Source organism: Bombina bombina, chromosome 3 (genome assembly GCF_027579735.1).
Source record: "Bombina bombina isolate aBomBom1 chromosome 3, aBomBom1.pri, whole genome shotgun sequence".
Classification (NCBI taxonomy): Eukaryota; Metazoa; Chordata; class Amphibia; order Anura; family Bombinatoridae; genus Bombina; species Bombina bombina.
Window position 1 is genome coordinate 370,126,699 of NC_069501.1, and position 12,500 is coordinate 370,139,198.

The 12,500-nt window shown below is 35.4% G+C and overlaps 1 protein-coding gene across 1 annotated transcript in view; it reads left to right on the forward strand.

Annotated features, from left to right (window-relative positions):
* The first annotated feature begins 1,483 nt into the window (after positions 1-1,483).
* CCDC80 (coiled-coil domain containing 80) overlaps positions 1,484-12,500 on the forward strand; it is a 200,664-nt gene continuing 189,647 nt past the window's right edge. Inside the window, exons 1-2 of the mRNA XM_053706502.1 lie at positions 1,484-1,795; positions 4,059-5,836. Of these exons, the coding sequence (XP_053562477.1) occupies positions 4,067-5,836 (1,770 nt within the window). The 5' untranslated portion in view covers positions 1,484-1,795; positions 4,059-4,066. The remainder of the gene's footprint in view (positions 1,796-4,058; positions 5,837-12,500) is intronic.

The following is a 12,500-nucleotide window of genomic DNA, read 5'->3' on the forward strand; positions in this document are numbered from 1 at the left end:
CTGAAAAATTATTGCAGTTAAAGGATGTTAATTTGTCATGAAAACAACATATGATTCAGATAGATAATACAATTTAAAACAACTTTCCAGTTTACTTCTATTATCTAATTTGCTTCATTCTCTTGGTATCCTTTGTTGTAGAAGCAGCAATGCACTACTGGGAGCTTGCTAAAGACATTGGGTGAGCCAATAACATGAAGCATGTATTTGCTGCCACCAATCAGCAGCTCCATAGCCTAACTATGTATTCTTCTTCAACAAAGGATACCAAGAGAACAAAACAAATTAGAAGTGAATTGGAATGTTGTTTAAAATCACATGCTTTATCTAAGCAATCTAAAAAAGATTGGGTTTCATATCCCTTTACAATTGTTTAGACTTGACTGATATGTTATTATATAGCAAGACAATAGAAATGTCTTATGATTACAAGGTGTTTACTGTCCCTTTATTTCTACTGTCCATTTTTACCCTGAGTTTGCAAAAAAGCATCCTCTATAAGTGCCTTATTAAACTGTAAAATATCAAATGGTTCTCTGTTCTGTGGCTAATGCAGTCAATTCCAATGTTTTCTTTTATTATAAAAGCCAGCAGTCTGAGAAATATTATGATTAGTTGAGATTATAGGCTTATAGGCTGATTATTATAGGCTGCTTATTCCGCATGCGCCTTCAGGCTCGCCGGAATCAGGAGTTAAGATTACGACTGCTGCTCCTTAATTCGTCCGCAGCCTCTGAGGTGGCAGACAGAAATCATCATGATTAGATACGATCGGAATGATTGACACCCCCTGCTAGCGGCCATGAATCTGGAGGGGGCGGCTTTGCAATGTTAAATGCTGACAGCGTATGCTGTCGGCATTTAGCGATGTCGGGCCGACATGATCCGCTGTACATTTAGTAAATCGACCCCACAGTGTGAGATACTATAGCAAAAAATAAAAGCATTTCAAATTGAAAGTCAAATTAAAATCAATTTGCAAAATTCATCAAAAACTTTCTCCAGTATCTCTATTTACGATATATTGATAGAAAAAAAGACAGACAGACAGACAATATATATTTTTTGACTCATTATTAAAATTATGCAAATATTAACGTTGTAATATTTGTTGATATATTTGTTAGAGCTGTAATATTTCAAATCTTTTAATATTGAATATAAGTAAAAGGGAGCCACTGTGTGCCTCAGTATATGCTGTATACATATACTGTATAATCAAACTGTATACTAGTGTTAAACACATTTAAAAACATATACTTTGGAGTTCACCATAAAAAATACAAAATCTAATGAACAGAAAGTTAAATACAAATTGCTGACTTTATTCTACAACTATTAGATTGCTTTCTGATGATGTGTAATGTCTCAGCCACTTAGAAATTTCATCTCATAGCCCTCCCTCCCTGTTTTCATTGGGTTGGAGGCGGTGTTGTGCTGATCTGTTAAAATTCTTGCTAAAGTTTTTTTTCTGTGACTTGCAGCGTCTGCTGCTGTTTTGTGAATTCACTTGGTTGGAGAGTAAAATCTGTGTTTAAACTTTTCTTGTTAAGGCTAAATTGTAATATTTAAATTGGGTTGGAAATAAAGAAGGAAGAAGGCGGGGGAAAAATACTTCCCTTAAAGACCTTTTATGTAATTTCCTTTAGAACGGAAAATATTAATCCTTAACCATCCTCTTTGGGAAACAAAGGACCAACTGCAAAAATGACACTGAAAGTTATGGAATTTTGAGAACAGATGCATTAACTGGATAGCGGACTCTTGAAAATGGATGTGTAACAGGCAGATAAAGGTAACTGCTTTTTAATATGTTAATTGATATAAAATCAAATTTTTTTTTTTTTTTTTTTTAAATTAACTTAAGGTTTTCCTCAAATGATGTTCTTCCAGATTCTAGCACAATATATATGTGTAGGCTTTTTTTAGCATAATAAAATGAAAGATTTTTAATTTACTTTTAGGCTAAGAAACATTTGACAGATATATTTTTATTTATATATACACATTACTAGATTTATCTATTCTGTCATGATGCAAATATGAAATCTTGAAATTTAGGTCTATTAGAATTACTGTAAGTTACTTAACATTTATAATGTTTTACAACGTTTCAGATTATATGGGCGTATTCTGGAAAAACAATTTAGGGGGTGGGATAAGTTATAAAACGACAATTTATTGCATATATTTTGAATGAATGATTCCTTTTATAGTTGGTGAAACATGTTCATTTGATTTGTTTATTAACGAAGGTTAGTGAAGTTATGGTTTTGTTTTTCTTTCCTTAACAGATACAGTTTGTTCGTCTTGTACATGTGTTGCCTAGCAGGGAAAAAAGGCATTTAACCCCTTCCATTGTAGTGATTTTCTTCTCCCACTCAATGATGCTGTTACAATATATGGTCGATTGCTGCTATATTTTTTTTAATCATATTGATACAGCTGACACTAAAGTGAGACAAGAAACGTTACAATATTTGCTCTCAGGGCCTTGATACAGAGGCTACAGAGAGATTACAGGAAACCAATACAGATGTAGTGAGGAAAAAGCAAAAAAAATGTTGGGGGAGGGTTAAAACTGAGATGAGTCAGAAATATGTTTAATCAAGGTTGAGGAGGTAAAATAAAAGGTCGCAATTAGAAATAAATGCTGATAATGTGAGTTACAATATTTCTAAAAATCTAATAAGAGCAACTGGGCGACTATTTGAAAAACAAAATTCTAAATCCTGCTGCATGTATTTATTAAAATCCAGCTAGATAGAGAGATAGATAGATATATAGATAGATTGATAGATAGACAGACAGACAGGCAGATAGATATAGATATATAGATGATAGATAAACAGACAGACAGAGATATATAGATAGATAAATATATAGATGAAAGATAGATAGATAGATAGATAGATAGATAGATAGATAGATAGATAGATAGATAGATAGATAGATAGACAGACAGATAGATAAACAGACAGACAGGGAAGGATAGATACAGCTATAGCAATAATATTCCAAATATTAGTTAATATTAGTTAAAAATAAAGGTATCACTGTATGCTGCATGATGAAACTGCATGAATGAATGAATGAATGATATATATATATATATATATATATATATATATATATATATATATATATATATATATATATATATATATGTGTATATGTATGTGTGTATACATATATATACACACACACACATATATATACACATACACACACATATATATACACACACACACACACACACACACACACACACACATATATATATATATATATATATATAGATAGATAGATAGATAGATAGATAGATAGATAGATAGATAGATAGATAGATAGATAGAAAATTGAAAATTCAAAAATATGTAAATTATGTAAAAGTATATTTTTATACTGTTGAAAAAATTGAGATGTGTATGTTAAGTTAAATTTTATCTATATTTTAACTAGTTTGTTTTTAAGTTGCATTATTCATTTAATAACACTTTTTGCTTAGTGAAGCTTAAGCAATGGCTTGTTTTTTAGGCTTACATATCTTCCTGAAAACCTTTTTTAATTTCTTCTTTCTGGCGCATTTCCATATCAGCTCTGGATTGGCTGCAGGCATTTGCGCTACCAAATCAGAGCAGATTCTTGAGCACATCACAGACTTTGCATGTGCAGTGTTGTATAAAGCGCTAGAGACAAAGATACCTTTGCCTCTTTTAGATGAAGAAAATAAGTATTCAGGAAGTATGCAGTTGTGCATAACAAATATTTAATGCAAACATTCAATTCTTCTGCCTAATTTATGGATTGAATGATGATATCAGTGTGTGTTTTGTCAGTACTCAAAAAAAAGAAAAAGAAATTATGTTTAAAAAATTAGCGTTCTTTGGATGAATTGTAGAAAAAAAAGATTTGTAATAAAGAAAATATGTCCTAACAAACTGTTCTAAAATAAAAACACATAAATTATTTTAAGCTAACACTGATTCTTTCAGTATTAATTAATAAATTAAGTAATCAATTAACTACACAGAAAACTTATTTTTCTTTCTTTACAGATAATTGCATGATGAATTGGATTATTATTTTACGTCTAACAATTCTGTTAGGCGTATGGTTATTATGTGCTTCAGACAATGTTTTTTCAAGGAAGACAGGACTTCCACAGAGGAGGTTCACTGGTGTCGGAAGAAACAAGGACTTAAGAGAAAGGACCCGTCCCCAAGGTATGCTAAGGGGTGACGGTCAAGTCCCAGCAAGGACAAATTTACAGGAAGGGCAAAGGCCTGCTGTCAAAAAAACCCAGATCAGAATGTTGAAGGATGATAGTGCAACAGTTGCACGTTCAAGAATGGTACGTTTTCATTCAACTTCCAATTCACCTAACATCCTTGCTAGTTTTGCTGGAAAAAATAGGGTTTGGGTTATATCAGCACCTCATGCATCAGATGGCTATTACCGCCTTATGATGAGCCTTCTAAAAAATGATGTATACTGTGAACTTGCAGAGAGACATATCCAGCAGATTGTTTTATTCCATGAAGAAGGCGAAGAAGGAGGCACAATTAGGAGAATTACAAATGAAGGAAAAATTTTGGAACAGCAACTTGATCCATCTATTGTTCCAAAGATGATGAATTCTCTGAAACTTGAAAAAGGAAAATTTGGTATGGTTCTGCTTAAAAAGACTTTACAAGTTGAGGAAAGATATCCTTATCCCGTACGTTTAGAAGCTATGTATGAAGTTGTTGACCAAAGTCCCATAAGAAAAATAGAAAAACTCAGGCAAAAAGGATTTGTCCAAAAATGTAAAGCAGCCGGAGTTGAGGGACAAGTAATAGAAGATGGAGAGAACAGTAGTAGCAATGGTGGTAGAAGTCCAAAACCCACAAAGGCTAGTGAGACTGTACAATTATCACCAAAGAAAGAGGAACCTAAAAAAAAATTTGTACAACCAACCAGAATTTCTAAAGTTAAGATGACAAAAAAATCAACAACCCCACCAACACCATCAACTACACTGAGAACAACGGCACTTCCTCCAATAAAGGCAACTACCCGGATTTTTACAACTGCTACAAGACCACCAACAACAGTTCCTACAACAGTACTACCAACAACTCAAAAAACATGGACTACCAAGATTTATACCACTCCTCAAACTGAAGTAACTACAAGGGAGGCAGAAATGCCAAACCAATATTTTCCTGTGAGAACAGACAGACACAAAGATAGGCAGTTTGCTTCTACAAGCAGAACAAATAAACCAATGGTTCACGCATCCCATACAGAGGCTCCCATTATTACAACAACTACAACAGAGATCTATACAAAAGAAAACACAGCACGGTTTACAGATAATCACACAGATAGAAAGGATACCAGTTCTCATGATACAATGCCAAGCCAAAAGAAACCTTCAAAGCCAAAGACACCTAAAAAGAAAGCAACAGAAAAAATCCTAAACAACGAATATGAGGATAAATTTGATAACAGGAAGCCTACTACATCGTATGTGGAAGAGGGTACAGAGGATTCTAATATTCCACAGAAAAAAGGAAAAGATCAAAAAAAGGAAGAAAAAAATGATAAAATAGAAAAAAAGAAAAAGAAAAATGAAAAGCCTGATAAACCTCCTAAGAAAGAAAAACAAGCTAAAAAAGAGAAAATGGAGAAAAAGACTAAACCAGAAAAGGACCGTACTAAGAAAAATAAAAAGGGTGGTAAAAATGACAATGAAGGGATTACTAAACCTGTAACAAAACCTTTTGTAGATAGTCCAAAGAGATCATTGGCAACGTTCCTTGCACAATTTGAAGGAAAACGAAGGCTACTGGTAAGTCTACTTCTGTACACAGTACTATGTTTATATATGTCTTCTTGTTAATATTTTGTTTAAAGTAGCAAAGCAATTATAAGAGCCTTTTAAATGTACTTCTCTTAACAAATATACTTAGTTCTCTTGGTATCCTTTGTTGAAAAGTATATATTCAGAGGTTCAGGACCAGTAATGCACTATTAGAGCTGGCTGGTGGTTGATGGCTACATAATATGGGCTAGATTACAAGAGCTGAGGTATTTTTTTTCTGTGATTGCGAAAAATCCGCTAGAGTTAAGCATTTTGCGCTAGTAGGGTTTCCTTTGTATTACAAGTTAAAAAAAACTTTGCACAATAGATTGTGTGTTTGTGTGTATGTATATATATATATATATATATATATATATATATATATATATATATATATATATATATATATGTGTATATATATTTATGTTTACACATTTATATTTTGTCAGAATGAGAATGGTGCTTATGAATTGCCTTACAGTTTGTTTCTGGCTGAGAGGAATCTCTTTTCACTCCAGAACAATGAGTTAACATCTTAATTCTTTATGTTTGTGCAATGCTTGTGCATAGGATAGAAACACACAGATCATTAAGTAAAAATCTCAGCAATTTTTCTCAGTACAGAAACATCTGTTTTAAAAAAAATGCACTACACTTTAAAATGCGCTCTTTTACTCAGAAAAAATCAAATAACTTTAATGTCCCTTTAAGTTTATTACTTTTACCGTTCTATGCAATAAAACAGCTAGGCCAAGATTACAAGTAGCGCTCTAATTATAGCACCATTAGCTATAGCGCTGGACGGTGCTAACATCTGCACACAACTTGATATTACAAATCCAAGGTAAATGCCATTTACCAAAGAATGGTTAGCACGGCCGACATCACTCTAGCACAACCTATACTTTCAATAGATATTAAGATATTGTGACTGCTCTAATTAGTAGGCATATTACAAGTCAAAAGTTATAGGTTGTGCTCGAGCGAAAGCCGAAACTGCTCTAGAATATTAAGCATGGCTTAAGTAAAGTGTAAGGGTAAAAGTTTCACAAAACACATCAAAAACATATTAAAATAAAATTACATTCATACATACAGTTTTAAAAAATAAATATATTAAAATTAATAAAAATGTTTTAAAAGGCATATGGTATACGGCAAGGTGTTTGACTGGAAAGGAATCCAGTGTGTGTTTATATATATATATATATATATATATATATATATATATATATATATATATATATATATATATATATATATATATATATATGTCTAAATATGTATACCTGTATGTGTGTATGTATGTGTATACATGTGTATTTATGTGTTTATTGGTGTAAATATCTATGTGCACATATGCAGTACATACATATAAACATATATATATATATATATATATATATATATATATATATATATATATATATATATATATATATATATATATCACACAGAAAAAGTCCAGCACTCACTTACAAGCTCACAACTAAGATAAAAAGTAACAATGGCCACATAATGCAGGCTCACAGTCAAACAAACTGGGAAAAAATGAAGGGTGCACAGGTTTATGTTATCTGTAGTCTGGGGAGATTATATAAGCCCATGCACCCTTCATTTTTTCCCAGTTTGTTTGACTGTGAGCCTGCATTGTGTGGCTGTTTAGGGACCCAGTTTTTGGAAGAGACCTTGACGTGGTACCTGGGCTTGTCCCATTTGGCCAGATGCGGTAACTAACTGTTCCATTGCTACTTTTTATCTTAGTTGTAAGCTTGTAAGTGAGTGCTGGACTTTTTCTGCGTGCTATATTATCGTATATATTTTTTGTAATTTACCCATTTGGGACGTGCACCCAGACCTGTCTGGGGTTAACTGCCTGTGGCTCTGTGGACGGTACAGCTTCCTGAGAGTGCTGTTTTTGCACCCAGGGCTGTGCATGTTGCAGGGTCATGGGATGTGTACCTGGTCCGGCCTGAGAGTGCTGTCCCCTTTCGTGTTTTGTATATGTCTAGGGAGATTACATAAACCCTTGCACCCTTCATTTTTTCCCAGTTTGTTTGACTGTGAGCCTGCATTGTGTGGCTGTTTAGGGACCCAGGTTTTGGAAGAGACCTTGACGTGGTACCTGGGCTTGTGCCATTTGGCCAGATGCGGTAACTAACTCTTCCATTGCTACTTTTTATCTTAGTTGTGAGCTTGTGAGTGCTGGACTTTTTCTGTGTGCTATATTATCGTATATATTTTTTGTAATTTACCCATTTGGGATGTGCACCCAGACCTGTCTGGGGTTCACTGCCTGTGGCTCTGTGGATGGTGCAGCTTCCTGAGAGTGCTGTTTTTGCACCCAGGGCTGTGCATGTTGCAGGCAGACTAAATAATGTGTGGTACTGGATCGGAGGTTATGCGAGGTGGGAACAGATGGGGAGAGCATTCTGCTCAGGTAGGGTGGGAGGCGAGCTTTCCAGAAAAGCTCTTAAATACAAGGCTGGAAAGATGGGGGTGCGTCTGGATTCCAGCGACAGCCAGTTTAATTCTTTTAGCAAGTCACAATGGTGGGTCCTGTAGTTACATTGTAACTACAAAGTTATACAATCTAAAAAAGACAAGAGGAGAGAAGCGCGGACTAAAGTGTAGTATTAACAGTTTATTATTTAAAAAACATACCCGCGACTGCAGAGCGGGTCTGTTTGACTCCTAGCTGGAAGGATTTTCTATAACGTGAGTGTATCGGATCACAGTACTTTGAAATTACATACAGAGAGGTATCCGGAGCTGATACAAGGAGGCATATAGCAGTCGGCTTTTATGCGATCATTGACTATGAGCATCTTGTGAGTGTTTATAAACCGTATGTTTTTTAAATAATAAACTGTTAATACTACACTTCAGTCCGCGCTTCTCTCCTCTTGTCTTTTTTAGTTTTTATTGTTAGGAACATTGGAGTTCACCTTATTTGAAGGAGCAGCGTGAATACTTAGGCCCAGACCAGCTTTTTTATACATTGTCTAATTTATGGACTCTATATTTGTAAGTATCTGATTTGATTGGACATTATCCCTGTAAATATATGGACTTTATTTTAATCATTCTAATCATTTTTTATTTCTTTGTTGTTTAATGTTGAGTATTTATTGTGACTGACAATTAATATTCAGTGTGTAATATTGTTACTACTTATCTCTAGCACAGTGTGTACATATATTTTTAATTTTCTTGGGAAATTTTATAGCGCCCTGTTGTGTGTATCATTATACACTTTTTTCTTTATGAGTTATACAATGTATTAAGTTTATTAAGGTAAGTTTGTGGTGCAGGTGCATATACTACATCCCCATAATCCATGACTGTCATCAGCATTTGCTGTACAATCGTTTCCTTTACTGTAGGGCTGAGGCAGGATTTGTTTCTGTATAGGGCACCTAGTTTTGGATAGAGTTTAGATGCAAGTTTTTCTATGTGGAGGCCAAAAGATAGATTGGGGTCTAACAACATACCCAAGTATTTAAAAAAGATGACTGCGGTCAGTGTGCAATTTGATTTTGTTTTGATGCGTAGATGGGAATTTTGTAATTTGTGTAATTTAGGTACCATTCCAAAGATCATTGTGACAGTTTTGTCAGTGTTTAGGAAGAGATTGTTTTTTGAGATCCACTTTTCTACCTCTGTGAACTGGTCTTGAAGCACTACCTTAAGCTGCGGCAGATCGGATTTGTTTGCATAGATTACCGTGTCTTCTGCGTACATTTGTACAGTTGAGGATTTGCAGACATTTGGAAGATCATTTATAAATAATGTGAATAGTAGGGGGCAGAGAATGGAACCTTGGGGAGCACCACACGTGACTGGGAGAGGGAGTCGCTGTCAGAAATGGAGACATACTGTGATCGATCCGATACATATGATCGAAACCAGGTTAGCAGACGATCAGCAATACCAGAGTTTTTTAGTTTGAGAAGTAGTATGTCGTGGTCTACTGTGTCTAAGGCCTTTGCAAAATCAAAGAAAATAGCTCCAGTTAGGTCTCCTTGTTCCATGGCAGTTTAAATGTTGTTGCAAACTTTTAGTAGGGCAGTTGTAGTGGAGTGATTCGGGCGAAAATCTGATTGAACAGGGGTCAGATAGTTAGATTGTTGGTAATACTCACGTAGTTGCGTATGGACGCTTTTTTCTAAGATTTTTGACAATACTGGGAGCAATGATATTGGGCGATAGTTAGTAACCAAGGTTAACTCACCACTTTTATGGATAGGCACTACTCTTGCAGTCTTACAAAGTTTGGGTATGTATCTAGACACCAAGGATTCGTTAATTAGGGTTGTGACAGGTTTAGCAATTGCCGGCGCACTGAGCTTCAATAGCATTTCTGGGATTTGTAGTTTCAGGATGCGTGCTCTTTATTAGTTTGTCAATCAGGGTGGTGGAGCATCCGACAAAATAATTGTTAAAGGAATTTGCTACTTCTAAGGGAAGTTGCAGGGTTTGGAGAGTGGAGAGAATCCAATTGAGCAGGGTGTGGTTATGGTTTTTAATGTTTATGCGAGTTGGGGAGGAGATTTATTGTGTTAGCTGCAAAGTCTTAAATGGTGAGCAAGAACTATTGTTTTTAGGATTCAGCCAATCAATATTAAAATCTCCAAAGACCAAAATTTAACTTTTTGAGTTTTGAGCTATGGTTTCACTAAGGTTATGGCCTATGTCAGAAAGGGAATGCACAGGGGAGCTAGGTGGGCGGTAGATTCCTGCAACAATGATTGATTTACTGCACGGGATCTCAATTGTGCCAGAAAGGAAATCAAAGGTGGCAGGATATATATATATATATATATATATATATAAAAATAAAAGTTTTGAGCCCTTTCTAGATAAATACCCTGAAACATGAAATATCATTTTAAATTAATTTTAATGTTTTAAATTGAAATAATTGAAAAAGAACATTTTCTTCTAGGTAAAGAACATAGGAATGTAAAGTATTTCTAACTCACCTTCGGATTTAGCGCAGTTGGTTTAGCGCAGTGTAGGGTTAGCGTGCAAGTGATAACTGATAGTTTTTTTTATAGCATGCCCCATAGCAGTCTATGGGGAGAAGATGTTAACACGGTCATGATATCTGAAGTCCTGATGTTAGCGCGCCTGAGTCTTTTGCTTGCACGCTTACTTTTTACTTGTAATACATGCTCAAACCCGGCCCCACTTGAGCACATTTAGCACGCAAACAAAAAATAATAATTTAGCACGCCACTTGTAATCTAGCTCCTAATGTTTAAGCATGCTCCTTTTTATATAAATAGAAGTTATTATTCAGAATTCCAAAGTCATTTGAAAAAAAAAAAAAAACCTACGCAGAATATATGCAGATTTGGCATACAATTCAGTCTCTTCAACATGTGCTATCACAGCTATGAATCCTGGGAATTTGTTAAACTGGCATCTATGAGAGCAATAAATGAAACCTGTAAGCATTGTACTCACAAGTGATAGTCATAAAGCAATTTGTCTTATTGCTTTTGTCACTAGAAGGTTATTTAAGGAACATGAGTAATTGTTTAACAAAAACTGTAGCACTACTGAGTGGCAGTTTTACCACATTGGATACCAGAGGACTGCTGCTCTCACTGGCTTGCTGGTCAATAGTTGCTTTACATTTCCTTCATTTGAAAAGGAGGATAGGAAGGGTGCTATGGGGTAAATTTGTTAAAGGGATATGAAACTCAATTTTATTTTCTATTTTTTTGTGATTCAGACAGAACGTACAATTTTAAAAAAAAAGTTTCCAATTTACTTCTATTATCAAATTTGCTTTGTTCCCATGGTATTCTTTGTTGAAGAGGTACCCAGGTAGGTGCCTGGAGCATTTACATGGCTGCTGCCATCTAGTGCTCTTGCAAATGGATAACATTCTTGCAAAACTGTTGCCATATGTAGCCACCAAGCACTACCCAGGTGTTGAACCAAAAATGGGCTGACTCCTAAGCTTACAATCCTGCCTTTTCAAATAAAGATACCAAGAGAAGGAATAAAAATGTATAATAGTTGCTTTAAAATTGCATGCGCTATCTGAATCATGAAAGAAACAATTAAGGTTTGATATCCCTTTAATGTTGCACAAGAAGTTTCTTGTGCATTGCTGCCTCCTGCTCCGGCACAACCAATTGCGCTAGAGCAGGGAATGTCAATCAACCCAAACGAGTGAGTGTCAGAGTGATTGGTCTCACCACTTCTGAGGTGAAGGAGAAGAAAACAGTAGCAGTTTTTGCTTCTTAAATGTGGGATATACAGATGAGATAGAGGAATCCTCACGGGAGGTGCGCTAGGGACCATACATGAGATGCAGTCATAGACGATGGAAGGCAGCTCTCTTAGCAGATATCGGTTCGCAGGAGATCTATAATGGAGAGATAGAGGCACCACATAGAGCAGTAAAATCTTAGACAGAGGTAGCAGAGTGAGACCCAAAGTCTCTAATGAATAGCCTCTCACCAGATGTTGCGGCACAACCGGAGTGCCAGACCAGACAGCACAGGACCTTCACAGTCGCCCGTAAGACACAGCGGCAACGTCAGGGCACGTACCAACAGGGCAGGTACCAGGGCTATCCAATCAGAGGAACCAAACGGCCGAAAGTCAGCGGGTCCAACGCTTCTTAAATGTG